The 26,415-nt window shown below is 58.2% G+C and overlaps 10 protein-coding genes across 10 annotated transcripts; 5 read left to right on the forward strand and 5 right to left on the reverse strand.

Annotated features, from left to right (window-relative positions):
• Positions 1-249: 249 nt before the first annotated feature.
• On the reverse strand, positions 250-4,681 carry P884DRAFT_301047 (uncharacterized protein; the record flags this gene model as incomplete). Its single annotated transcript, XM_069444826.1, has 3 exons — positions 250-262; positions 326-4,509; positions 4,670-4,681. The coding sequence occupies 3 exons, from the start codon at positions 4,679-4,681 to the stop codon at positions 250-252; spliced, it is 4,209 nt and encodes a 1,402-aa protein (XP_069296155.1).
• Positions 4,682-5,909: 1,228 nt separating this feature from the next.
• P884DRAFT_261449 (SUR7/PalI family-domain-containing protein) lies at positions 5,910-7,422 on the reverse strand. The gene has a single exon (XM_069441557.1). It carries the CDS (start codon positions 7,108-7,110, stop codon positions 6,121-6,123), a length of 990 nt encoding a protein of 329 aa, XP_069296156.1. The 5' UTR covers positions 7,111-7,422; the 3' UTR covers positions 5,910-6,120.
• A 1,541-nt stretch (positions 7,423-8,963) lies between these two features.
• P884DRAFT_293169 (uncharacterized protein) lies at positions 8,964-10,389 on the reverse strand (the record flags this gene model as incomplete). Its single annotated transcript, XM_069444207.1, has 7 exons — positions 8,964-9,084; positions 9,372-9,442; positions 9,502-9,645; positions 9,830-9,854; positions 10,004-10,116; positions 10,218-10,246; positions 10,348-10,389. The coding sequence occupies 7 exons, from the start codon at positions 10,387-10,389 to the stop codon at positions 9,014-9,016; spliced, it is 495 nt and encodes a 164-aa protein (XP_069296157.1). The 3' UTR covers positions 8,964-9,013.
• A 106-nt stretch (positions 10,390-10,495) lies between these two features.
• P884DRAFT_261451 (uncharacterized protein) lies at positions 10,496-10,732 on the forward strand (the record flags this gene model as incomplete). Its single annotated transcript, XM_069441558.1, has 1 exon — positions 10,496-10,732. The coding sequence occupies one exon, from the start codon at positions 10,496-10,498 to the stop codon at positions 10,730-10,732; it is 237 nt and encodes a 78-aa protein (XP_069296158.1).
• A 1,406-nt stretch (positions 10,733-12,138) lies between these two features.
• On the forward strand, positions 12,139-13,859 carry P884DRAFT_278795 (Metallo-dependent phosphatase-like protein; the record flags this gene model as incomplete). The annotated part of the gene is made up of 3 exons (XM_069443229.1): positions 12,139-13,554; positions 13,614-13,766; positions 13,830-13,859. The coding sequence occupies 3 exons, from the start codon at positions 12,139-12,141 to the stop codon at positions 13,857-13,859; spliced, it is 1,599 nt and encodes a 532-aa protein (XP_069296159.1).
• A 795-nt stretch (positions 13,860-14,654) lies between these two features.
• Positions 14,655-17,187, reverse strand: P884DRAFT_330792 (glycosyltransferase family 22 protein). The gene is made up of 3 exons (XM_069445699.1): positions 16,996-17,187; positions 16,451-16,900; positions 14,655-16,347 (listed from the first exon to the last, which is right to left on the reverse strand). The coding sequence occupies exons 1-3, from the start codon at positions 17,108-17,110 to the stop codon at positions 14,945-14,947; spliced, it is 1,968 nt and encodes a 655-aa protein (XP_069296160.1). The 5' UTR covers positions 17,111-17,187; the 3' UTR covers positions 14,655-14,944.
• Positions 17,188-17,622: 435 nt separating this feature from the next.
• Positions 17,623-18,795, forward strand: P884DRAFT_278797 (F-actin-capping protein subunit beta; the record flags this gene model as incomplete). Its single annotated transcript, XM_069443230.1, has 3 exons — positions 17,623-17,654; positions 17,862-18,292; positions 18,401-18,795. 3 exons carry the CDS (start codon positions 17,623-17,625, stop codon positions 18,793-18,795), a joined length of 858 nt encoding a protein of 285 aa, XP_069296161.1.
• Positions 18,796-22,236: 3,441 nt separating this feature from the next.
• On the forward strand, positions 22,237-23,569 carry P884DRAFT_204553 (uncharacterized protein; the record flags this gene model as incomplete). The annotated part of the gene is made up of 3 exons (XM_069438585.1): positions 22,237-22,438; positions 22,542-22,842; positions 22,939-23,569. The coding sequence occupies 3 exons, from the start codon at positions 22,237-22,239 to the stop codon at positions 23,567-23,569; spliced, it is 1,134 nt and encodes a 377-aa protein (XP_069296162.1).
• Positions 23,570-24,749: 1,180 nt separating this feature from the next.
• On the reverse strand, positions 24,750-25,554 carry P884DRAFT_261458 (uncharacterized protein). The gene is made up of 2 exons (XM_069441559.1): positions 25,467-25,554; positions 24,750-25,341 (listed from the first exon to the last, which is right to left on the reverse strand). The coding sequence occupies exons 1-2, from the start codon at positions 25,487-25,489 to the stop codon at positions 24,987-24,989; spliced, it is 378 nt and encodes a 125-aa protein (XP_069296163.1). The 5' UTR covers positions 25,490-25,554; the 3' UTR covers positions 24,750-24,986.
• Positions 25,466-26,268, forward strand: P884DRAFT_261459 (uncharacterized protein). Its single transcript, XM_069441560.1, has one exon. It carries the CDS (start codon positions 25,545-25,547, stop codon positions 26,001-26,003), a length of 459 nt encoding a protein of 152 aa, XP_069296164.1. The 5' UTR covers positions 25,466-25,544; the 3' UTR covers positions 26,004-26,268.
• Positions 26,269-26,415: the final 147 nt, after the last annotated feature.

The raw sequence follows: 26,415 nt of genomic DNA on the forward strand, positions 1-26,415 counted from the left end.
CATACTCTCGAGCTTGGCTAGAGAAAGTGTTATTTTTTGGGGGGAAAGGGGCCGTCTATTATGGTTTATGGGGCTGCTCGAAATAATCATTGCATGTAGATATCTTGGTTTCAACGGTTAGCGGGAGTGTGTGGTAGAAACAGGAGGACGAATCCAAGCTATCACGGCAATAGTATACTGATGGCTACTTGAGAACAAAGAAGAAGAAAAAAAATCGTATTTCATGCGGCTAGCTCTCTTATCTCGTTTTCAAACATTGGTCCTACTGTTGTGTTATACACAACGATTCATCCCTGTTGCACCTCCCGGACACGATATATCCCACAACTCCATGCCGACGCCGCCAACCATAAGTTTTCCGGCTGCCACCAGCTCCAGATCGCCGGCGTCCGCCACAGAGCTGTACCTGTTCTGCAGCAGAGCGACCCGCATCCCGCCGGCGGGGTCGTCGCCGACCTCCTCCTCCTCCTCCTCCTCCTCCTCCTCCTCCTCCTCCCTCCTTCTCCTCTCCGCCCTCCAGAGCTTCACGCGCTGGTCGTTGCTGACGGTGGCGATCTCGGCCACGCCGTGTTCGGGGTTGCCGCCGACCAGGGCAAGCCCCGTGACGGCGGCCGCGTGCGCGTCCCGGACCCGGTACCTCGCGCGCACGACGTACCCCGCTCCTGCCGCTCCTGCCGCGTCCCACGCGAGCTCCGTCAGGCCGAGCGCGTTGTCGTCGCCGCCCGTGGCCACCAGCCAGCAGCGGCGGTGGCGGCTCGTCGACGACGACGACCACGACGACGATGACAGGTCCAGGCTCTTGATGCTGCTCTGGTGCAGCCGCACCACCAGCGCCAGGCAAAACTCGCTGCTACTGCTGCTGCTGACCGCCACACCGGAGGAGGCTGCCGTCGGATTCTTCTTCTTCTTCTTCTTCTCCTTCTTCCACACGGCCACGTGCCCGTCCGTAAACGCCGTCAGCACGTGCAGCTCCAGCTCCGGCTCCGGCTCCGGCTCCGGCTCTGTCTCTGTCTCTGTCTCTGCTTCCCCGGCGCCGCCGACCCAGGTCTTGCCCACCCTCAGGTGCCGGACCTGTGTCGGACAGGCGCCCGTGTACCGGCCGGTCGCCAGCAAGCTGAAACGGCCCCGCGGGGCCGAAGCAGCAGCAGCAGTAGCAGCAGCAGCAGCAGGAGCAGCGGGTGACTCGTCGTCCGTTGCCTTGGTGCTGCCGTCCTCCGGGGGGCAGCAGCGGTAGACGTAGCTGCGCACGCTGGAGTCCGACAGGGCCATGGTGATCAACAAGAGCGGCGGCGACGTGGTCGGTTCGTTGCTGTTCGACTCCGCTCCCGCGCCTGCGTGGGCGTCCGAGGACGGCCACGACGACGACGACGACGACGGGGAGTAGGAAGCGACGTCAAAGTCGACGATCCTCAGGTCCTTGTCGGGCGACCTGCCGTGGGCATCGTCGTCGCCCCACACCGCCTCGCGCACGACGGCCAGGGCGTCGAACGCGCTCGACCGGATGCGCGAGACGCGCCAGACGAAGAGCTCCTCGCTGCCGGCGCTGCTGATGAGGTGCGAGCCGCCGTTGGCGAAGCGGAGGGCCTGGATGCCCGCGGAGTGGCCCTGGAGGACGGCGAGGCAGGTCAGTTGGGAGGACGGGTTTTGCGCGGGATAGACATCGTCTTTGTCGTCGTCGTCGTGCTCGCCGTGCTCGCCGTGCTCGTTAGGGCCGCCGAGGCGGTGGTGCCGCCAGATGCGGATCGAGGTGTCCTCGGCTGCCGTGGCGATCAGCTCTTCTCTCGGTTCCGGTTCCCCTCCCTCCTGTCCCTCTTTTGAGACTTGGTTCCCCCGCCCCGCGGACGCGGACGCGGACGGGAGAGAGAACGAGACGGCGGACACACTCTTGATCTCCCTCCCGTGGCCCCCGGCCCGCAGCACCCTCTCGCCCTCGGCACTCTGCGAGACAATGCGCAGTTCGCCCGCCTTGGAGAAGACGAAGCGCATCTGGCCCGGGTCGTGAGGGCACGCGATGGTGGTGAAGGGACGGTGTGCGCCGCCGCAGGGGATGCTGGAGATGATAGAGCGCGTCGAGGCGTTGTAGGTGATGAAGTTGGGGCCGCGGAAGCCGTGCAGAATGAGTTGTGATTTTTCGTTGGTGTTGTGGTGATTGCTGCTGCTGCTGCTGCTGCTGCTGCTAAGTGGGCTCTTCTGGCGGGAGGCGGTTGGTGCGGAGGTGGTGAAGAAGGCTCCCTCGAGGGTGTTGAGTGGAGGGACGATCTCATGTTGCAGGTTTAGGCTGGCATTGTGCGGAGACGCTACGAGGTTATAGATACGGTACTTGCCGTCGCGGCAGGTGGTTAAGAATGAGGTCTGGCTTGCCGCCGGCGTCCCTGGGATGGGCAAGATGCAAGTGATGGCGTCTTTGGTCTTGCAGTCCTTGCGGGAGGCCAGGGGTATGAAGTCGTTCGTCTCTGTGTCTGTGTCGGTCGCATACACGGTCAGTGAACCAGTGCGGGAGCCTAGGACGAGCGTGTCACCGCAAAAGGCGGCTGCCGTGACTATGTAATGCTCTGGGAGCCGGACTTTGCGGGCGTCGATGGTAGCGGCGTTGGTGGATGGGTCGAAGCGGAGGAGGACGGCATGGTCGAGGCCAAGGATGTTGACGAGGACGGACCAGGGTTGTCCGTCCCCGGCGCGGCCGCCCAGGAGGATGATATCGGATACCTTCTCGGGGAGACTGGCTAGCTCGCGGATCTCTCCTCTGTGGAACAGATAGACCCTGCCGCTAGCGCTCCCGATGACGGCCGTGTCCTTTGCCGGGCTCTTGACGACGTTGTACGGCCTCAGGTCAGCAACGGTGGAGTCGGGCGCCCGAACTTCTTGCCAAACCAGGGGGTGTCCCATGGTCGCGAGAAAGAGCCTTCCCTGTGCCGTGGCCGCAAGAACCGTGTCGGACAGGAAGGCGTACCGCTGAAAGGCATGCTTGCCGGCCTTGTTGTTGGTCGGCAGCACGGCGGTAGAGTCAGGACCGCCCACTTGCCCAAGAATCTCGTCAAAGGTCAGACTGACATCCAAGTCTTCGTAGGTGCCGAGGCGTGAGCTGCCGGCGGCCCCGAGTCTCCCCGACACGACGATCTTGCCATCCGCCCCGCCGGTCGCCGTCAGAGGCTCGGCGGCCCCCTCCCTGTTCAGCACCGCGGCGGACCAGATATTCTTCCCATCGTGGCACGTACTGGCGCCGCAATGCCGCAGAGTCCCGACCTTCCTCTCGGACCCCGGCTCTCGCCAGGGGCCCAGGTCTAGCTCCCATTTCTGCCTCGAACAGTCCTCGCCGAACGAGTAGATCTCGATCGTTCCTGAACCCCCACCCAGCAGCGCCCGGCCGAACTTGACGTGCCATATCCTCGACACGTGCCCCATGGCAACGGCAACGCACCTGGCCGAATCCCCTGCGCTCTCTCTCCCGGCCTCGGAGTTCCCCCCTTGGCCGCCGCCACCATCACCTCCATCACCACCTCCATCACCACCACCAAAGCCGGTCTCTCTCGCCCCGTCCAGGAGAACCGTCCCGGCCCCGGCTTCTTCCTCGCCGGCAGGAGTGACAGCCGCAGCCCCGTCAGGACGAGCGGTCTCCTCCTGCGCCCTCTCCGTGATGTCCCAGACCCGCACGGTCCGATCGTCGCTGCAGCTGGCCAGCAGCCTCACCGGCGCCGCCCCCTCGGCGTCGGTCCTCCTCAGCTCGGGGGAGATGCAGACGCCGAAGACGGACCCCTCGTGGCCGGTAAAGACGAACAGCACCTCCCAGGCAGGTCGGCGGCGGCGGCGGCCCCGCGCTCCCGATGCGGACGCCGATCCTGATGCGGCGGCCCGGTCGGCGTGATGGTACTTCCAGACGACGATCTCGCCGAACACGGTGCCGGCGGCGACCAGGACGGCGCCGGGCTCCGGCAGCAGGGCCAGGCTGGCCGAGTAGAGGATCGGGCGGGAGGGCGAGGTCAGGGGCCCGAAGGCGAGGCGGCCGGCCCGGCGGTCCCGGTCCGCTGCGGCGGCCCAAGTCAGGGGGAGGATCTCGTTGTGGGCTGTCACCAGGGCGCCGGTGGTGGTACCCGGGGTGCTGGTCTCTGCTGCGTCCGGGTCCGGGTTCGAGTCCGGGTCCGGGTCGGGAAAGAGGATGCCGTCGTAGATCCAGTCCGGGGCGTAGGACTCGACGGGCCGGGGCGGGGCGGTCTGGCCGGTGATGAGGGCCTGGAGGGAGGAGTCGGGGAGGAGGGTGACGGAGCGGCCGCCCCAGATGAGCAGCTTGGTCTCCCCGTTTCTTTTCGACTGAGAGACGTAGATGCCGTGGACGGGCTGGGAGTGGAAGACGTTGAGCTGGCCGAGCAGACGGCACGTTTGGCTATCATAGACCTTGAGCCAGGTGTCTTCGCCCGCGAGGAGGAGGACTCGGTCGGGCCCGACTTCGTAGAAGGCGAGGGCGGTTACGGGGCTGAGCGCATAGCTGTGCTCCAGCCGTGTGACGACCCTGCTCTAAGACGTGTTAGCGAGTGTTCCGTGTTGTGTTCGCGTGTGTGCGTGAGCAGGTCAGCAAGTCACGATGTATTTCTTTTCACCCCTCTTTCTTTTTTCCTCTTTTTCTTTTTTCTTTTTTTTTTATTATTTCTCTTTCATATTAATTCTTATTTCATACCTTTTGCGCCATCCTGGCCAATTCATTGCTGGTACCCAGGATGTCCCCAGGGTTTTCTGGCTCATACGGTCTGCCGTTGAAAAAGCCGATTCTCCATCTTTGTTGTGACTGCTTGCTCATTCGAATCACGTCGAGTTTGGAAATTTCCACCTTTGAGACCCCCAAGTTCCCCTCCTACACCATTGGAGGTTGTGCATGAACCCTAACCCTGTCTACTCTTGGGCAAGGAAAGTGCGTATCCCTAATCATTCCACACAATGTTTCCATGCAAACACTTAAAAACATGCTGCATCGAGCTGCTTGGTTCGGTTGTCTTTTTTATTTGCTTAATTACTGCTTAGTTAGGTAAAATATTCTACCTTGTCCAACCTTCCTCTTCTGGTTCGATAAAATTCCCTCGAAACGGTTCCCTCGAAACAGTCTCTCGGTGTTTTTACCACGGATTTAACTAGCACAGGGGTCGTTTTCGTGCTCTCTGCCTATCCAGCTTCGATGGAGTTTTTCCTGGTGCGCAATGGCATGCTCGGCTCGCAGAGCTGGATGGATTGTGTTTTCTCGTCTGTAAGCAGTTGGACCCATCTCGTCGCTCCTTCGGCCGTGCCTTAGTTCATGCAGGCACGCCATGGGACCGCGCAGTTGCTGCCAACGGTGCGGCACTAGAAACAATGGAGGTTTCGGGCACCACCAACACTAACTCCGGAGGCCGAGTGCCCATGTGTTGTGCTGGCAGCCCTCGTAGGAGTTGCAGGTTGAACCAACCATCTGATGGGTAGCATGGACGAGGGGCATGGAATACAGTACACTACTACAGTACACTAGTGTATGCAAACACCGACATTGGCGAGATCCTATGGAAGCTGACTTCGTGGGTTGTGACTGTTGGACCAGCCCAGAAAACCGACCAACCAGCCACCCAGATAAGCAGGGGTTACCAATAGTATGATTCCCAACACCAACACAGCGAACAACCTCCCCAACTGACAGGCAGCAGCAGAGAGCTTTTGGGTAGTGGTCTGTTCGCCGAGGTGCGAGGTGCCGACGGCTGTTCAGCATATCGAACGAAGCAGGTTGCACGGCAATCAGGTAGAGATTCGGGACGCTTGAGAACCGTAGTCATAAATTCCATTCATAATGACCCCCCATTTAGGGTATCGTAGCAAGAATATCATCCATAAGGCGTCTAAGCTGCCAGCCACCTTGAGTCCTCCTCCCACAAAAAAGTCCCGATTCCTTCCAAGAGAAAAAAAAAAAAGGAGAGGGAAAGTAAAGAAAAGAGGAACCACCCAAAACGCCAAATTTATGCAGCTCAAGACAGCGGCGAGAGAGAGGTAACATTCAACAATAGACAGATCCACCAAGGCGGTACGGGACAGCTGCTCCCTACCTACCCAAGTCCCAGGGCCTGTTCGCCACAGCCGCCCTTTTTTTTATTCCTTTTTCGTCGAATTCCTCTAGACCCGAGCGTGCGAGTACGGCTCGTATGCATCAGCACGCTGTGATGACGCGCCACCGTACGGCCGGGCATAGTTGCTCGGGTAGCCGCCAGGCTCGCCGAGGCGCTGGTAGCCGGGGCTGCGGGGAATGAACTTCTCCGACGCGCCGTAGCCGCGGCTGGACGAGTGGTCGGGCTTGCAGCAGCAGATGGTGAACATCCAGAAGAGGCCGGCGGCCAGCGCGAGGGCCACGCCGAGCCAGATGGCCGCGAGGAACCGGGTGTTGAGGTGGGCCTCGAGCCCGTACAGGTCCGGGGATGCCTTTACGGCGCCGACGACGACGGTGGCGGTCGCAGTGGCCAGGCCGGCGGCGGCGCCCGCGGCGACGGTCGCGACCGCGGCGATCAACCAGGTGACGCACGAGAAGGCGCGGCTGCAGTTGGCGAAGAGGCCAAAGAAGAGCTCGAGGGCCAGCGCCACGTAGGCGATAATAAAGACGATCTGGGTCCACTTGGAGACTTTGCTGAAGGTCTTGACGGCTCCCGTGATCTCCTTGGGCAGCGTCACGTTCAGTCCGGTCGCCGTCAGCATGTTGTTGAAGTCGTTGGTCGACGAATTGAGTGCCGTCGATGCCCAGTCAAAGGAACCCTTGGTGCAGTCGCGAGTCCCGTTGTGCATGGTGTAGCAGTAGTTCCACACGTTCACATCGTAGACGTCATACAAGCCGAGGTCTGCCGCTGTGAGGTTGCCACTCGATGATGCCTGGCGCTTGCCGGATTGGAAGTTGGGAAGGTCGAGGTCCTTCAGATCCGGAACGTTGACGCCGGATCCGTCGAGGATGCTGCTGACCGACTGCGGCGACAGCGAGAGGTCCGTCAGGTTCAGGCGGAACATGTAGAGGCTCTTGTCGGCGATGCCCGCCAAACCTGCTACCAGCAAGGCAATCAACGATGCCAGCGTCAGCAGGAACGGCACCAGCACGCACACGAATCGTCCAAAGCTCGCCATTGCGTCGGTTGTGTCGGTTGTGCGGTCGTCCCTCTACTGCAAATTCCCTGGTTGGGGGGGTTATCCGCCGTTGGATAAGCAGCGAGAGTGGGGTGACGTAAGTCGATTTGACGCAGTTGCACGGATGCCTCGGAGGACTGCGCTGAAACTCGAAGGTGTTAGGAGTGCGACGAGAGACTCCAAGATAAAACGACCAAAGATTGTAAAATAAACGATGGGACGTTGACCACGGAGAGAAGGGCCGACCGGTTATGCAGTGGGCGGGCGGGATGTTTTGAGATAAATAAAAACTCAAACTCCGGGCTGGGCTGCCCGTTCTCTTCGGGCAAGTTGAATGCCAAACAACACCGGTGCTGACGGTTGGCAGGGTTCCCTGGTAGCAGCAGGGCGGTGCTCGCGGTCGGCAGGTGGCGCAGTTGGCCCAGGACCACCACAATCACCCTTGCGAGCAGCCGCTTGGACCCACTTCCCGGTCCGCAGCCAAACCAGACGACCCTCTCCTCCCCCACTCCCACCTCCGATCAAGAAGGAACGAGCGAGAGAAGAGGAGAGGCAGCCTGGGGCAACTGGCTGAGGGGGCCATCAAACTGCGCTGCCCTGTCATGCAATAGACCCCGGCCACTATGGATTACATGCATCCGTACACTAACACGCGTAGGCCTTCAAGCCAAGCCCTCATTTTCTCCATCTACTGTGTAGGATACGACTACGTAAGTTTCCGGCCGCAGCGCGGCGTGAACGCCTGCCCAGAAATCTTAAGTCCTACACCTACGCTACGAAGTACCGTATTCCCCTATCAGAATGTGGGTATCAAACGCTAGAATCAACAGTAATCACCGAAATCCAACACGGAAGGGATTTTTTTTTTGGCAGGAGACTAACTGCGCGCGTTTCTTCGCTGGTTCGCTGGTTCGCGCAAGCGAGGAAGATTGCGGATCGACGGAAGGTACATCATCACTGCATGGCTGCCTCACCAACCTGGGCTCCAAGGATGCTATCCCATGGCTCCGTGCTGATTGGAACGCAAATACACAACAGAGAAGCCCGATCCTGGTCGGGCTTGTTGCTTCAGGCGTGTTTGGACGAGCATCCTTCCTACACACAGGACAGCCAGTACCAGACGCGGTTGCAAAGTAAGGGCCAGAAACGGCAACCCACCCACCACGAAACGAGACCCATCCCACTTTCCTTCGGACGGACCTTTTTAGAAATGCCCAACTCAACTTGCGTTCGAGAGAAAGGCAGCAGACAACCATCTTTCAGACCGACGAGAGTGTCGAAACAAGCAGTTAGTTTTCTTTTGGTAGTGCAGATCCGTCCATCAAGTCGGGCTCATTCTTTTCGGCACAAGGCCCATTTCGGCCGATCCATTGGTGTTGCACTCCGAACGCTCCACCTCGATGAGGTGGTCTGCTAGAGTTCCAGCCACAGCAAACGCGTCTTGCCCAAAGACGACCGACTTGACGAGAAAGAAACGCACTGACAGATTTTGTCGCACCCCAGTGGCCAGCCTTGCCAGATGGGAAGCAGCCCGACAGTGGGGGACCATTTCCCTGGGTCCCCGCAGCGAAGCTTACGACAGCTTCAAGGCTTAGCTTCACAAGATGGCTCAACCTCAATTTTGTTTGCGACTGATCCGTGAGCTTGAAGTGCGTCTGAGACGACTGAAACGGTTGAGTCAAACTGTGTCGATAGGAAATCGTCAACAGCAACTCCGCGCAAGAAACAACGCATCCGTCACGTTGTGTCTCACTCAGTCGCTTTCCCTTAGACTAACTCGAAAAGCTGCATCTGAACCCGTCACATCGCAGGCCCGGATGTGTCTGGAATGTGCTCAACAGCCCTCGGTTGAAATCGCCGTGAGTGCTCCATCCGAGCCCCAGCGATTTGCCCAATGTCTACACTACGCCACGGAATAGCACAGTCTTGTGGTGCTTTGGGGGCCAGCCACGGCGGTGTCCTCCACGGCGGTGGCTGGACCACGTTCTAGTTCCGACGTGTTGGTGATTTCTAAATTTGGCAGCTCGTCCGTTTCCACGTTGACGGGACGGTGCTCAGGCGGTGAGGAGCCAAAGCCACGTTACTGCCAAGGCTCGAGGAAACCCACCCCGATCCGCATCCTCATGGCCCGTCACCGGCTCCGTGTTCCGGCCCCCCCGGGGGGGAAGGAGGGGGGGAGGGGGTGTGGGCGCTGCCGGGTCCGGGAAGGGCGAGTTACATTCAGAAGGCCGGTGGGCCGGCCGCCGGCCTTGGCCTCTTACCATACAACAGGCCGAAACTGCGGCCGGCCTGGTGTCCGGTGTCCGTGAGCATTTTGAGCGTGGGCATGGAACTGCAACGAAATGTAGTCAAGATAAGGACGCCATCTTATTGTTCGGCGACAGTCATGACAGTTTGGCGGTCCCTTTCCGTGCCACGAAGCGGAAATCGAGGGTTGCCACATGTGCTGGCGACATCCTGTTCGGCAGCCCGAACCAGCGGGCCGGGGGCAGCCGGCTCGGTCGCCTCTTCCCCTCTCCACTCGTGGACGGAATACTACGTATGATGTTTTGAACCGGCATCCCGACAACCCCCACCAAACCCCAAGTGGGATAGATGCAGCGACCTGCAGTTGTCGCACTTGTGCGAAGACGGAAGCGAACCACTCACCGGGGGCCGGAGACCGAATCATTTGGGTCCTGGAGAAATCTCTTCCTCGACGACTGATGAATATTTGTACCACACCGCTTCCCCAGATCCGGCACCTAGAAGGAGTGAAGGAGGTCATGTGGCTGGATACACGCGGCGCACAGAGGTCAGCCAGGGTAAAAAAAGTGCGGACAACTGGGCAATGCCAACCGACGCCCCTGGGTCCCAGCTCCAACCAAAGACCAACACTCGTACTTGTACATACCAGGGGCCTCACAGAGCGGCGCGTTCATCGGCAGTCTTCCGTTCCGGTACGTCGCACCAAAGCGTATTTCGTCCCCGAGCTTGCCGCAATAAGTAGCGGAGCGCAGTATAGTTCTAGTAGCGGAGTGTAGTGTAGTGTTGGTATCCGCCGCTAGCGTCAGGTTGGCACCCTACGGACATCGCGGACGTTTCCCCGGGGAACACGGTGGACATACGGATACACTAGCCGCCGAGCTAGACCCGGCTAGTTGGGGATACAGTGTTCGGGGGAGATGCGCTTGTCACGGTTGATTCACCCAGCCTGGGCCCATGTTGGTGACAGGACCAAGGCGGTTTCTGTCTCACATCCGGCACCGCCAAGGCAGGGCAGCCTGAAGCCAAGACCATGATAAGACTCGCTCGTCATCCTGTTTCATATACAGTCCCAACAAAGTCCCTTGAATTTCGCACTCCCAATTGACATTCATAAATCTTTACGATGCCCCGGTTGGGAATGCCAGAATCATGGCCTCTTTTATGTGATCTGTCATGGACCGCTCTGGCCGCAAGGTTAGGTGCAAGGCACGCTGAAATGCGGGGCGCGCTAGCCAAGAAGAGCTGCATGCAATGTGCAACCGCCTCAACTCCAGCGGGAGATGAGGCACGTGCTGCCAACTTGGCCCAGCAATTGTCCCAAGGAAGCGCCTGCCTTCTTTTCAAAGCCCATTGCGTCTCCCGTGTGTGCCGATAGGCAACAACCCTCAAAAACTCGTCGCATCGCTCGTTATCCCATCTTTCCGTTGTGAACACCCTCCCCTCCCCTCAGCGTCGTTGCCACCAATTCGCCATCCCCAGCGCTGAGCTTCGACTTTGGAGCTGCACCCCGGTCAGCACCAACCAGTTCAAGAAAGTGTATCAAAAAAGTTCCCCCCCCCCCCCCCCACCAATCCTTTGCGCATCCGCAACCCGATGACGACGGCAGCCCATTGTTCCCCAGATCTTCGAAATCTGTTCGACACAAGGTAACAAATTGCCAATCAGCCTCACCTATCCAACTTCTTGCGCCGAGCAGCCTGCAGCGGGTGCTCTCGGACCCTGAAACACCCCCGGACCTCCTGATACTTGGCTCAATCTCATTTTCTTTGCCCAAACACACCCAACACAATCGCCGAGGGGGCCATCGTTCGTCCTCTGACCGGGACCCGCGGCCGTGGCAACCAAGCCTAGCGTAGTGGCGACCCTGCAACTGCGAACTGCGCGCTTGTTTGACCTTGTCATCCGACCGAGTTACCTCTCTCTAACCTTACCTACGCACCTTGACCATATCATCGCCTTCACTCGAAATCTCCTACGGTTGTCTTCAACTTACCATAATAGCAGCCGCCAGCCAACGCGAACCGGCTCAGCAGCCTGGCTCCTCCTTCTGCCTTGGCGCGATAGCACCAAGTTGCGTGCTCCTTATCAGCCGAAGCGTAGGGTGTTTTTTTTCTTCTGCGTCCCCCTCCCCATCTCTCTCTCTCTCTCTTTTTTTCTTCCTTTTTTTTTTGCTTTCATAGTTCCCCACGACGTCGTGTCTGTTCGCAATCCCTCCACCCCACAATTTCTCTCTCGTTTGGCATTCCGTTTCCGGGGATCAGTTATTGGCTTGCGCCCTTGTGCGGTTTTTGAACCGCTCCCTATTACGCTTGCGTGCTGCTCTGCCGGTCTTGTTGATCGATCACATCCGCGAGGCTGACATCATAGCCGCAGACCCGTGGAGTTTACCACGTCGGCGCTCCGTGACGCCGATTCCGATCCTTCGGCGACCTTCGTCTGTCCGACAGGTCCGACAAGCGCCGTGACGCCCCGGCGTCCTTTATCCCAAACGACGAAGCTCAGCTCGCCGCGCGCGCTCGCGGATCTTCGAAAACGGAACACTCACCGGGTCGCTGGTCTTCCTCCACCTCTCTCACTCTGCTCTTCGACCTCGAGCGTTTCTACCATCCCCCCTAGTGCCTTGGGGACACAAGAGGAAAGACAATAGTTTCTAGACGGGTGCAGCGGTAGGCTGTGGGCATTCAAAGGCGACCCTGCCGGTACCACAAACCTGACACGCGCACACCGTCCAGCCCCTTGACTTCTCCGTCCCAGAGCCTCGCTCTCCGACATTGAGAAACCATGGGCAATTCAACCTCCAAGGATGCCGCCGCGCAAGCGAAGGCAGCGGGAAACGGCGACGAAGGCCTGCAGTCATACCCCTCCTTCAGTAGGTCCGACACCAGAGAGTCCTCCCGCTCCTTTCGTTCGCTGCGATCCAAAATCCCCGGTTCCAGCAAGACGGATAGCCCCCGAAGCTCTGCCGTACTAGCGAGCGGCGACACGCCGGATAAGTCGGACGCGGCTTCGGTCAAGTCCGGGAAGAGCGGGAGGTCGCCGCACGGCCGGGCCAATCGCGCCGACTCGCTTCCATCGCCGAGCTCGCCGTCGTCGTCGCCCGACACGCCCACGGTGGCCTCTCCGCCCGCCGAAGACATTCCCCCTCCGTCGCCCATTCAGTCGTCGTCGATGAAGTCGGGAGTGCATGACGTCTCTGCTGCCCAAGCCAGCGGAGAAGTTGATCAGGTTTCTGATCAGCCGCCCTCTGGTGCTACCAACACCGACACGGCTGTGCAGCAACCCGGGAAGAGCATCCTTGTAAAGCGCGAGGACGCGCCCAACCCAATCTTGGGAACCGTCACGCCGGGGACGCCCAAGGACGAATCCACGTCGGGCATCGCGATGAGCGACATCAAGGATATTGACCTCGACGACTTTATCAAACGCCTTCTGGATGCCGCCTATGCCGGTAAGGTCACCAAGAGCGTCTGCCTAAAAAACGCCGAGATTACGGCCATCTGCCACCGTGCCCGAGAGGTCCTGCTCACCCAGCCGGCCCTTCTGGAACTGGATGCTCCCGTCAAGATTGTCGGAGACGTTCACGGCCAGTACACGGACCTTATTCGCATGTTTGAGATGTGCGGCTTCCCACCAAAGTCCAACTATCTGTTCCTGGGTGACTATGTGGATCGTGGCAAACAGTCCCTTGAGACCATCCTGCTACTGCTTTGCTACAAGCTCAAGTATCCTGAGAATTTTTTCTTGCTTCGTGGCAATCACGAGTGCGCCAACGTCACACGCGTGTACGGCTTCTATGACGAATGCAAGCGGAGATGCAACGTGAAGATATGGAAGACCTTTATCGATACCTTTAACTGCCTTCCTATCGCCGCCATCGTGGCGGCCAAGATCTTCTGTGTCCACGGGGGCTTGTCTCCGGCGCTTAGCCACATGGACGACATTCGGAACATTGCGCGCCCTACAGATGTCCCCGATTACGGGCTCTTGAACGACCTGCTCTGGTCCGATCCCGCTGACATGGACCAGGATTGGGAGGCCAATGAGCGAGGGGTTAGCTACTGCTTCGGCAAAAAGGTCATCACCGATTTCCTTGCGGGCAACGACTTTGACTTGGTCTGCCGGGCTCACATGGTAGTTGAGGATGGCTACGAGTTCTTCACGGATCGGGTCCTGGTCACCGTGTTTAGTGCACCCAACGTGAGTGTATTGCCCGCTGCCAACAGTGTATATGGGCCAGAGAGGCTAACGATATGTAGTACTGCGGAGAATTTGATAATTGGGGCGCTGTAATGTCTGTGTCTACCGAGCTGCTGTGCAGCTTCGAGCTGCTCAAGCCTCTAGATTCAAATGCCCTCAAGAACCATATCAAGAAGGGCCGGAATAAGCGAGCCCAGATGCTCAACAGCCCGGTATGCACGATGCGACCCATCATTGATTGTCTTTGGCAGGATCTCGGCTGACAAATCTCATAGCCTGCGGGATTGCACCCCCAGAGTGTTTGAAGGAACCAGCCATGTTACGGAGCCCCCGTACTCGGTAGTACATCGTCCTAGCCGTTGCTTGAGGAAGCACTAGGCTACAGAGACCAGCGAGCAAACATAACACGAGCTGAGCCGTAGGCTCAGTTCAAAGACAAACGGTGGCCTTTGAAGCATGCAGAAACGGACGGGGTCGGGAAACAACAACGAACCCGTGATGCCGTGTGGGCAATCCACTGGCGTTGGGAAACGAATATTGCACCCATCAGCCTTAGATCGCCGATAATAAGACGTAAAAGGACGAGCGTCAGCCCTGGAGGATTACACCGAATCTTGCGGTGTTGTTGAGGAGCAGCCGTGAGCTGGGACTTTACTCCTTTGACTACAGCGACCTGGATGTTCGAATGCCTGTCATGGGCATTTTTTTTTTTTTTTTTTTTTTTTTTTTTTTTTTTTTTTTTTTTTTTTTTTTTTTTTTTTTTTTTTTTTTTTTGCTTGCTTGCGATTGCTACTTTTGGGGGACACGTTGCATTTTGGACGACGACCTACGGTCAGCTTCCGGGTAGGCAGCTCAAAGAGCTTGAACGCCAGCTTTGAAGATGGAGAAAGGACCAAAGGACAAGGGATAATTGGGCGACGATGGGAAATGGTAACGGCTACGGACGGGGAATAGCCCCGAAAAGAAACGGGCTAGTCAGCATGTATCACAGAAGTCTGGTCGCGCGACCTTGATTCCAGGCTGGCATACCTGGCATTCCACGCTTTCCTCACACCACACCTTATGCACCTCTATGGAGCGTACGTACGTTCTCCTAAGTCCCTAATACTGGACGGGCTTATTTTTGGCTTCGGGGAGGTTTTGCCATTTTGGTCGTCGACCTCTTGAACCTGAAGCGGTCCCTAGCGCACGTCGCGTTAATAAAGAAGAGCAGCTCGTTGTTGATATTCATGGTGCTAATTTTGGAATCGCTGCGATGTCACTAAAAAACGCGGTCTCTGGCGCGGAGTTTTGTCTGTCTGTGCAAGGTAAAGTCTCGGTCATTAGATGAGAAGACATCGAAGGAGGGGAAAGTGTACACTACTACATAATGGCACAGCGACTGACTGGCCTACTTTGCGTCAACGGCGATTCGCGTCCTCGGCGCATCCCTATCCTTCAACCTCCTGAGGATGTATATCCTGTCCACCATCTTCGGGCCGACCCACCACCCTCCAGTCAGGTCCCTGACCCGCCGCTTCCACAGGGCGACCGTCTCCCCCAGTCCCACGACCCTGGGCGTCTTCCGCTCGATGCCGTCCCCCCTCTCCTCCTTTGCCTCCTCCTCTTTTTCCTTGGTACCGGGTCGAACAACCTCGATCCCGCCGTACCCCTTGACGACGCCGACGGTCTCCCACGGTCCGCCGAGCACCTTGCGGGGGTCTTCGACGAGGAGGAAGTCGAACCGGGCCCAGAAGTCCGCGCTCGACAGGACGGCGGCGTCCTCCGTCTTGTCCACCACGAGCCGCACCCGGCTCCGGTCCCCGGTTGTTGTGGTTGTTCCGACGCGGTGGTGAACCATGACGGGTTCCGCAGCACCGCCGGACGAACCAACACCACCACCACTGCTCGCTCCCGAGATTGGCGGCACCGCCGCCGCCGCCGCTGCTGCTGCTGCTGGGGTGGGAGCATCTGCGTTGGTGCCGAAGAGCGTGACTCCCGTCATGCAAGCCAAGACGTCGGCGTGGACCGAGACGACGGCCGGGGCGGCGGTGTCGTCCGGCGGCCCCGCCGATTCCGCGACGGACCGCCTGAGGAAGGCGAGGGCCTCGCCGCCGGGGTAATTGAGGGCCGAGACGGCGAGCATGGCGGTGCTGGCGGCGAAGGAGGCCAGGACGGAGGCGACCAAGCCGGCGGCGACCAGCGCGGCGAGCGGGCTCTTGCGCCTGCGCCGGAACAGGGCGCTGGCGGCCAGCGCGGCGGCGGCGGTCAGGGGCGGGACGGCGTAGAGGACGAAGCGGGTCTCCTTGTGCGGCTGGGCCGAGTAGAGGGCGACGAAGGCGGCGGCGGGGGCGGCGAGGCGGGAGGCGGCGCGGCGCAGGGCCGGATCGGCGAGCGCGCGGGGTAGCAGGACGGCGTAGGCGAGCGGGTTGAGCAGCAGGCGCGGCAGGGCCGAGGTGGCGTACCAGTGCCAGGGCGAGACGCCCCAGCCCGAGGCGCCGCCGCGGACGACGTTGAAGAGGAAGGCGGAGAGCTCGGGCCAGAGCGGGCGCGGGGCCTGCCAGAAGTAGGTGTCGATCGGGACCGAGACGGCCAGGGCGGTCAGGAAGGAGACGGCGAAGGGGAAGAGGACGCGCTCGAGGGCGAGGGCGGGGATGAGCAGCTGGTGGAGGACGGTGGTGGCGAGGAGGAGGGCGACCTCGGCCCGGAAGATGGTGGCCGCGAAGACTAGGAGGGCGATGGAGATGCGCTGGCGGTACACGGTGAGTTTGGGGTTGGTGGGATGCGGGAGCAAGAAGGCAAAGGCCAGAGTTGCTTTGCAGAGAGAGGGAAGAGTAAGTAAGGTCAGGTTAGTGGGTGGGTTGGTTATTGCTGAGGTGGCGGCCACCCCCGGAGTTTCCAGCAGAGAGGTACGTACTCAGGCCAAAGGCGAACATGTTGGGCAGGGTGCGCGAGGCGTAGAAGATGACGTGGAACTGGCTCGCTTGCAGGAGCAGGTACCATCTCGCAGTCCCGGCGCCGTATGCGCGCCTGAGGTTCTGAGCAAAGACGAGGAGACAGGCGGCGTTGAAGAGGCCAAGGATGGCTCTCACGACGAACTGGGCGTGCTGGAACCCGACCAGAGCGATGATGGGCTGGGCGAGCCCGGCCAGCAGCACCGGGCCGACAAAGGTGCGGGGCACGGCACCGGGAAAAGTGAAGTGGTCATAGGTCCTGGACAGCCTCTGGTAGACGTCGGACGTCGGCGTGCCGTACACAAGCACATCATGGGCTGCTTGGATGTTGAACGACTCCTCAACCTTGGTGTAGGGGGCGACGACAAGATGAAGCAGGATCAGGCCGGGTATCAGGCCGGCAAGTAGACTGTCTGAGTCACTGTCAGTAATAACGACTTTTTTTATTTTTCAATGATTGAAGAATAATCATCTTTTTTTTTTTTTTTTGTGACAGACTGAAGCTCACCCGAGAGTTGCTCCCCCAACCTTGAATCGCTTCCTTTCTCGGCCGAAGGAGCCGACCCTCGCGCCTCTTTGCTGGGCTTTTCGCGATATTGCGCCGCGCTATTAGGAGCCGTCATGATTGATATTTTTGCTTTGAGGAATAGCAGCCATTGATGGTTTCTAACCCCGATCGCTTTGGAACCTCGGGCCTGCCCGACGTGGCTTGATGCAGTTGCACGTTTGGCGAGTGCGTTGTCCGAGTAAGTACGGAGTACTGTACTGGAGTTACTCCGTACCTTAGGCGAGGCCAGGAGGGGACCCGCTGCTCGGTTCCTGAACGGCCCCACTAACTTACTGCAAGCTCAAGCACGGATTACAACATACGGGCAGCTCTCCGGCTGTGAACCCCTGTCGCTGCCCCTGGAAGTGCACGAGCCTCGAGCCCCGCCATTCCCCCACAGGGCAGCCGGCTCCTCAAAGTGGAATCACTGCACCTGCACCCGCACCTGCAACCCCGCGACGCTGGACATCAATACCTTAGGTACACCCGACTACAGGTCATCGCGAGCCCAAAGCCGGACGCTTGCAAGCTCAACGGCTTCTCGAATTGCGGCCATTACAGAAATAGAGCACATACGAACCGACCAAGATGACGACTCCAGACCCCTTCGACTCCGCACTGTAAGAACCTTTCCCTCCCCTCCTACCCAACCAAACCAATGTCCTCCATGTGTATCTCACCTCATCCTCCGCACCCTCCTCCTCCTCTCTCCTCCTCTCTCTCTCCTCCTCTCTCTCTCCTCCCCTCTCTCTCCTCCTCTCTCTCTCCCACTCTCCTCTTCCTTCTCCCACCATTCCATAACCACACTAACTCGTGTCGTCCGCAAGTGACCTCCTCCGCCGCCTCAACCCCAAGCACACGGCCGAGCATCTCAACAACATAATCACCCTCGCGCCCGACCTGACCGAGGACCTGCTCTCGTCCGTCGACCAGCCTCTCACGGTCCGCCGATGCAAGCAGACGGGGCGCGACTACCTGCTGTGCGATTACAACCGCGACGGCGATAGCTACCGCTCCCCCTGGAGCAACCAGTTCGACCCGCCGCTGGACGAGGCCGGCCCGGGCGGCGTGGGGCCGGGCGGCAGCAACGAGGGCGCCGGCGAGGGCGCCGTCCCCGGCGAGCGCGTCCGCAAGATGGAGATCAAGGCCAACGAGGCCTTTGACGTCTACCGGGAGCTGTACTACGAGGGCGGCGTGAGCTCGGTCTATCTGTGGAACTTGGACGACGGCTTTGCGGGGGTTGTGTTGCTCAAGAAGGGTGAGTTTTCTTTCTTTCTTTCCTACCCCCCCCCCCCCCCCCGGCCCGGGGACCCTTTCTTTGAGATCTCCCGTGGCTGATCAAAGTTTGTGCGTGTTCTTCCGCCAGCCTCGACCCCAAGCGACGGCGCCTCGTCAGGCGTCTGGGACTCGATCCATGTCTTCGAGGCCAGCGAGCGCGGACGTACGGCCAACTACCGCCTGACATCGACCGTGATCCTATCGCTCGCCACCAAGGGCGCCACCCTGGGTGAGGTCGACCTGAGCGGCAACATGACGCGCCAGGTCGAGCAGGACCTGCCGGTCGAGAACGACGAGAGCCACATCGCCAACATCGGCCGCCTCGTCGAGGACATGGAGCTCAAGATGCGCAACCTGCTCCAGGAGGTCTACTTCGGCAAGGCCAAGGACGTCGTGGGCGACCTGCGCAGCATCGGGAGCCTGAGCGAAAACCAGCGGGATCGCGAGACGCAGCGGGAGCTGATTGGGAGTATGCGGAGATGAGCGGGGGGAACCCTGAATATTATGCACGATATCCATGAATGCTACCGAGTTTTGCCGCGCGCATTTCCCTTCCCTTCCCTTCCCTTCCCTTCCCTTCCCTTCCCTTTTCCTCCCTCCAGGCTCGTGGAAATTACAAGACGGCTCTTCATAATCAAAAGCTCAAGATAAGTACATGCACTAGTCTGTCGTCTCCCACCGCCACCGCCACCGCCGGAAGAGGCTCGAGACATGACGCATACACTAAAGTACAAGTTAAGATTACCCAGGACCAACGGGCCGCCGATACTTGAAGATCTGAAACCTCCACAATGGGGGAGCTTCCGGTGGGCCCCGTTTCAGGGTCGCAAATCCCACTTTAATCTACACCCCGATTGCCATGTGTGCATAGGGAGGGCGGGAAGATCGGGATCGCCTCGGCACCCGTCGACCCGTGTCTCGGCAACCGTAGGACGTCCCCGGCACGGAAAGGTACACATCTGTATGTAGTGTGCAGTATGTAGTCAACGGACCTGGACCACACTACGGTGTGTCAACACATTACGGAATACACCGTACACTATCCCTAGTGTAGACCCTCTTTACCTTCTTAAATTTGCGGTGCGTTCATCTAGCCTGTTCAGGGGAGAAGGAAGGACATCAAATCCAAGGCCAAGGCAGCCAAGCACGTATCCTCCCGAGCATTGTCCAAGTCTCATGGATGGGCACTGCGTACCGAATCAGTGGAAAAAAAAAAAAATAAAATAAAATAAAAACGTGCTATTTTCCGAAACAGCCCATATCCCATATGAAAGGGTTACTTTGCAGAAGGCCATGAATGACATCTGTTTCCACAACCGCACACCGGCCAGCTTGCAAAGCAACAAAAAAACAAAAAAAAAAAGGAACACGGTGGACAACTGCTTCTGTTATTTTCTTTTCTTTCTCTCACACCGCCGATCGTGAGGATCGGGAAAGGTGCTATTTGCCACCGTGCCGAAGCCGGGAGGCAGCTCCCACGTCAAAGTTCTGCAGGATTAAGGGGCAATAGCCCATTGGGCGAGTGGAGAGTCGGGTTGACGTGGGAAAAGGGTGGATTGAGAAAAGAGAGAGACAATCGACACGGAGAGAAAGCCCGTTGTACGAAGTACACAACGGAAGTCGGTAATAATGATGATGGTGATGATGATGATGACGATGCACCATGCCGAAGGACCAACGGCCCAACAAGAGGGGCCGGCAAGCTATGACGGCGGTATCTCGCCAGCCGTTGGGAAGCCTCCCGCGTACAAGAGCTGTCGATCAACTGGTCACACCAAGTGCAGAGGGAGATTAAACAATGCGTGGCTGGTGTCGTGTAGTTATGTAGTTACGTACTCGAACACACCGACCAGGCACTGACTGGTCCCCGGAAGGGGTCGATCTCCCCAGCCGATTCTGAGGGCTGAAACAAAGTGCTGTCCATCGATTGCCGAGTTAGGAAATCTTCCAGAAAGGGTCGATGCATCGCCCTGCTTCGTTTCACTCTGGACGCAGTTCATACGGATTACAGCAGTCTCGTAGGGTACTTGAGACTGTCAACAGACTGGGGCTTGCCCCTGACTGGTCCCCTTCTTGGCGTCTAGTAGTGTATGCTTTGGTACTCCGCACCGGAGAGTAAACTCGTCGTTTTGCTCTCGGTCTCCACTACGCCTTGGTGAGCACCTCTTTCCTTGGCAGCAAAAGCTTGAAAATGCGATGAAGTGGCCTCGGCTTACGTAGGAGGCCGAATTCGATCACAGGGATGGCCAGTTATAAGCTGCGAACGAAGCGGGAACCGGTGCGCGGCTTCAATTTGTCGTGGACATAACTCCAAGCGCGCATGCGTGCGTGGTTACAGAGGTGATCCTTGATGGCCCCCCCTGACCCAGGAGCTGCAAACAGCCAGATCAGCACGGACCGCACTCCTAGTGGACGACAGCTTGCCTCGAATGGGCGATGGCAAACGCGGGTCTCTCTCCCGCCAGTAGCATGTTGCATCCAGTATGACGATGATTGCCTGGTCTGCTATGTTGTAGTATCGAGCGCCGATAATCTTCGCAGCGTATGCACCGAGTTTGGAGCACTGAAGAATGCTACACTAGTTGCCAGGGCGGCGGCAGTGGAACCTTGTGGCGCTGCCAATGTTTCGGATTGCTGCCGTATCAACCTGTCTACACTAAGATCCCCCGGTCGATCTTCACACTGGGCGTTCGGTCGTCATATGCGTTTTGGAGGGGTTTGCCTGGGCCGCCCCAATCCGCCCCAATCCGCCCCAATCCGCGAACGGCGAGGTGGCCGGGGGAACTGAGGTGAACCCTGGCCAGGCCTTGTCGATGGATGTTTGGATCATGCGGCCGACAGGAGAGGCTTTGACACGAACATCCTGGAATTCCGGTTCGTGACAGCTTCGTCAGTTCGAACAGGAGAGCGCGAGCTCGAAACGGGAGGGAGCGACAAAGTAGTCATTGCTTGAAAAAAGGGCAGCTAGTTGTCAGGGCGTAAGTGATCGGCGAATGCTCGACAGTCTAGGGAGCCTTAAAGGCAAAACCTGGAAAAAAGGAGAAGCAGATTACAAAAAGTAGGAGTTAAACTAGCGTACGACCGGGAAAGGCTTCACACCCCCAAAGCTCCACTTGCAGGAGAGAGCTTGCAGCCTGTCAGCGGACACCTGCAGCGCCGTGCTTCAACGTTTCCTTGCCTGCAAACACCTCCTGCAGCTCATGGGACTAGGGTCATGTTATTTTTTTTCTTTTTTTTTCTTCTGTCCTGCGCGTAGTAAGTTGGGCAAGTGCGCGGCAATAAGGCAGCGTCAGAGGAACTGGAGAGCAACTAGAGACGGAAATGCTTCACACATGGCTCAAGCTTCAACTATGGGATAATAATTAGGGGCTCAAAATGACGCCAACGTGGTCCATTTGTCCGGGTCTCCTGGTGGGTGAAAGAGGGTCTTGTTTTGGGCATTGCCCCATCGTTCCGGGTTTCCTTGCCCTGCTGGCCCCCGGTGCTCCTTGCCGAACTTCTCGAAGCCTGCCGAAGTCCCCGCCTACTCCCCTTCCCTCCTAGGGCATACCTGTCAGCCATCATTTCTGTCGCTCCCACCCCCGAAAAAAAAGCCCCAAGATCACACGTTTCAGCAGTTAATAGGGCAAAGCTCATTTTCCCCGAGGTACGACCTTTATCTACGCCCATTGACCGCCGCTGCCAGGCAAACGCATCATACAACAATAACTTAGGGGACGACGTCGACGACGACTACTGCAGGACAGCTGAGTTTGGATTTCAAAAAACACTGTGACCCCGCGCTCTCCCGCCCCTGGATTTTTCCCTCGCCCCTCTCTTCGCCCTCAAGGCACCATCACCACCACCACCACCATCATCACCACCACCACCCACCACCGTCGAGAACGCATCGCCGATAGAGCCACAGACGCGCGCAAAGTCACCATGGCAGAGAAGCCGTCGGTGTTGATCATCGGCGGTCTCGGCTACATTGGCCGGTTCCTGGCCCTCTACATACACCAGAACAAACTCGCCTCCGAGGTGCGCATCGTCGACAAGGTGCTCCCGCAACTGGCATGGCTACCGCCCGAGTTTGAGGAGGCGTGTGCCGGGTCCAAATTTGTGCAGGCCGATGCGAGCAGAGAACGTAAGTTTGCAAGGCGCGCCCTTGCCTCTAAATCTGGATCCCTCCTATATATCCCTCGCCCACGTAGCTAACGGTTGGTTCCTTCTTTTCCGCACTCGCACAGAATCCCTCCCCAGGATATTCGACAGGCCCGACGGGAAACAATGGGATTACGTTTTTAACTGCGGCGGCGAGACTCGCTACTCGCAGGAGGACGAGGTGTACAAGCTGCGGTCGCTCAATCTGTCGCTCACGGTGGGCAAGGAGGCGGCCAAGCGGGGCGTCAAGTGCTTCGTCGAGCTCAGCACAGGAATGGTATACAAGTCAGACTCGGCGCCGAGCAAGGAAACCGACAAGCTCAAGCCGTGGAGCAAGATTGCCGTCTTCAAGCTGCAGGCGGAGGAGGAGCTTGCTAAAATTGAAGGGTACGTCTTTCTCAACTAGGGTGCCGGATCAGTGGGGAAAGGAACGAAGCAGAAATGGGAGCCATCCATGCTGACCGAACTTGTTTTCTACAACAGGCTGAATCTCGCAATCGTGCGGCTTCCCCACGTCTACGGGCCATATGCCTCGCAGTGGGTCGCGACGGCGCTATGCATGGCGCGCGTGTACAAGGCGCTTGAGTCGGAGATGAAGTGGCTGTGGACCAAGGACCTACGGACCAACACGGTGCACATTCACGACGTGGTGCGCGCGCTCTGGGCCGTGGCCAGCTGGTACACGGGCGGCGGTAAGGACAACTGGGACGCGAAGGCGATGGGCTCCCCCATTCCGACCTTCAACGTGGTCGACAAGGGCGCCACGACTCAGGGGACCATGGCCGACATCATCGGTGAAGTGTTTGGCATCGAGACGGGCTTCCAAGGCCAGCTTATCAGCACGTTTGCCAAGCTCAACCTGGACAGCGTCGTGGACGATGTGAACGACGAGCTGTTGGGGCCGTGGGCCGATCTGCTCGCAGAGGCGGGTATCACGCGACCGGGCCCGCTGACGCCGTTTATGGAGAAGGAGCTGCTCAAGGATACCGATCTCAGCATGGACGGCTCCAGGTTAGAGGAGGTGGTTGGGTTCAAGTATGAGAAACCCGAGATCAACAAGGAGCTGGTGGAGGAGGTGATTGAGAGCTACAAGAGAATGAACTGGTGGCCGTGATGGCCTGTTTATGGCGGGGATACGATGCGGAGTTTGTCGGCGTGAATTGGGAGTAAAGGCTTTGCGGGACGGGAGAGCAAAAAAAGGCGTCAGGCCATGACGCCAATGTAGCGAGGGGACTAATGTGGGCGAGACGTATCCCCTGGAAACCGGGAAGAATTGGGGTGTAATACTAGGATATCCTACTTGAACAAATAGTTTACCTATCATGGGACAAAACAAAATCCTTTTATTCGTGGACGTGTAGTCCCCAAAATCAGGTCAGCAGGCGGATTGTATGCGTTGGCCAAGGCACCGCCATCTCTCAGAAAATCAAGGTGCCTGTTTACCTGAGATAAGTGTGATAGGGTAATGAAAAGAGCTCAGGAGATATGCGGGTTTTAAGGTGCTGATACGTTTAGCACAGGAGTGCTCCTTGAGAATTCGCTGCTCACCGCCTGCTACCTACCATGACTTCAACGATGATCATTTTATGTTGATATTCGCCCTTCTGAACCTCCGGGATTAAGAAGAGCTCCATCTTTTCACATGACGACCTCGGGCGAGAGAGAGAGAGCGAAACCCGACTTGGGAGGGGCTCCCTTGCAGAGCAGGCCGCTCCGTTACCCCGCACTGAAGGTCCCCCTACCCTACAGAGTAATTAAGCGGCAATCTTGCGACTCCAGGACACGGGGAAATCTGGGCCCGTATCTGTGCCCATCACCCATCTCAGCTTTGCAAAGTTGCACGAAAGAAAAGGGGGTGGGGGGAGGGGAATCAGGAGAAGACTAAAGTGTCTCAAACCTCCTACCTCCGGTTGACAACCTCAATTCGTAGTTTTTATCAGGACAATACCTAGTGCTGACGGGAAATACAAATAAGAGCAAATTGACGACCAACCGAACTCGAAAGGGTGCGAGCCAACAAACCTAATTCGGTACCTTACACCCTACCTAACCTACCTTAGGTATGTAATTCAAGGTATGTAGGTATATACATACATACAAAGTACTGTACCTGGCCTACTATGTACGCTTACCCGTAATCCGCGCTAGCTCTAGATACCACTCGCTCAACGCCAATTTCATCGTATCATGATTGAGAGAACATCCATGCAAAGCCCTCGGCTGTGCCTGACGCGGCAGGATGGGAACGCGCGACGCGACGGAATCGTGCCGATTAGAGAGAGGGGCCAAGCACATCCGGACAACCCCCCCCCCTTTCCCCCCCATAATATAATAGAGGTATCTCTCCGTAAGATGCCCTAAGAACCCCCAAGTACCCAGCCCCATGGGGAAGAACCATGGAGCAGGTTAGATACCACGCCATTGCTCCGTGGTCTCCGGGCGCCTGCAGAGTGGTTACGGGTTTCATTCTCACCCATCTTGGACAAGGCAGGGCTTCCAATCGGTGGGCTGGGTCGCAATTGGCATCTCGCCTAGCGTCTGCCACGGGACCTCCAGCCTGTGCGACCAAGCTCCCAAAGCAGTTTTACCTCGGTCGCCGAGGCCGATTGTGCGTGCAACCTCAGGTTTCTCTTCTTGTGACGGCGACTCCTTTCCCCACAAGTAAGGTCCCCAGGCTGGGGATCGACGTGGATACTTAAGATCAAGAAGGAACGAGGGCCGCCGTGACTTGTTGCTTCTCTTCTTCTTCTCTCTCCCACCAAGTATTTTTTATAACCTGAACCTCTACCCTGCCCACATTCGAATCCCATACACCAATACGATTCGCCCAACATGGCTGCCCCCGCGAACAAGAACATCGGCGACCTCAATGGCAAGTGGATCATGGTACGTGCTCGCGGATCCCGCCTCCCCACCCGCTCACACCCCCAGAAATGAATCAAAAATTGCCATGTGATTCCGAAGGAGGAACCGCCGTTTCTGACGAAACCACCGCCAACCTCCCCCGACAGAACAAAACCCTCTCGTCCAACATCGAGCCAGGGCTGGCCCTGCAGGGCGTCGGCTGGGTCACGCGCAAGGCGGTGTCGATGGCGACCCTGACGCTCACGGTCAAGCAATTCGTGGCGCCGCCGTCGCCGCCGTCGGACCCGGCCAACCCGCCGGCGACGCACATTGAGATTGAGCAGACGGGCACGGGCGGCATCAAGGGCTCGACGGAGAAGCGATGCCTGGACGACACGTTCCGCGACCACAGCGACTGGCTGTTCGGCCACGTGCGCGGCAAGAGTCGCTTCCTCGGGCCCGACGACATCTCGGACGAGTTCCTCCGAAGCGGCTGGCTCGAGGGCGACGACGAGAAGAAGGGCCCCAACGGCGAGACCCACGTCATCAGCTACGTCGAGAGCTACGACAACGGCTGGACCGCCACCCAGATCTGGGGTTTCAAGACCATCGAGGGCGTCCGCCGCCACGTCAGGAACGTCCTCATCACCAAGGGCAGCGAGAGGGTCGAGCTGCAGCTGGTCTATGACTGGGTCAGCGAGTAAGAAGACGAATGGGGGTAGGTGGTTGGAAGTCGGTGGTTTAACGTCGTATTGGCCTGTTTGGACTGTGCTATACATAACATATGATGGAGTAGGATAAGAGGCCGCGGGATACATACCTTCTATTATTAGTATAGAGGCTTTATGACACAACAAGCACGATATAGGAGTCGAACCATGTCACGAGTAAGGGAGGTACCTGCAATAAGGTATTGCAATAAGGTGCCTAACATACAACTACCGTTCTTAGTAAAGTTTTAAGTCACAATGACAGCATTAGCACTATATCGGGTATTGGTCATCCCGAGGAGTTGGCTCAATCCAGTATTATGTGTCAGCGACCTTTTGGTTAAATCTCGGAGGACCAAAAGCACTTTGTAGCTTCAGCTCCAAGGGGAATCCGAGCTCCCCCCCC

Source organism: Thermothelomyces heterothallicus (assembly GCF_042370625.1).
Source record: "Thermothelomyces heterothallicus CBS 202.75 unplaced genomic scaffold P884_scaffold_17, whole genome shotgun sequence".
NCBI classification, from domain to species: Eukaryota; Fungi; Ascomycota; class Sordariomycetes; order Sordariales; family Chaetomiaceae; genus Thermothelomyces; species Thermothelomyces heterothallicus.

What these genes read in the sequence shown, in the direction of transcription:
- P884DRAFT_261458 (XM_069441559.1), bottom strand. Translation starts at nt 25,489, where the DNA reads ATGTTGGACGAGAGGGTTTTGTT. An exon ending in TTGGACGAGAGGGTTTTGTT is followed by an intron (nt 25,342 to 25,466) that starts CTGTCGGGGGAG and finishes GCGAGCACGTAC; the next exon opens with CATGATCCACTTGCCATTGA.
- P884DRAFT_330792 (XM_069445699.1), bottom strand. Translation starts at nt 17,110, where the DNA reads ATGACGGCTCCTAATAGCGCGGCGCAATATCGCGAAAAGCCCAGCAAA. An exon ending in GTTGGGGGAGCAACTCTCGG is followed by an intron (nt 16,901 to 16,995) that starts GTGAGCTTCAGT and finishes ACAGTGACTCAG; the next exon opens with ACAGTCTACTTGCCGGCCTG. An exon ending in CATGTTCGCCTTTGGCCTGA is followed by an intron (nt 16,348 to 16,450) that starts GTACGTACCTCT and finishes CTCTCTGCAAAG; the next exon opens with CAACTCTGGCCTTTGCCTTC.
- P884DRAFT_261459 (XM_069441560.1), top strand. Translation starts at nt 25,545, where the DNA reads ATGGCGACCCTGACGCTCACGGTCAAGCAATTCGTGGCGCCGCCGTCG.
- P884DRAFT_261449 (XM_069441557.1), bottom strand. Translation starts at nt 7,110, where the DNA reads ATGGCGAGCTTTGGACGATTCGTGTGCGTGCTGGTGCCGTTCCTGCTG.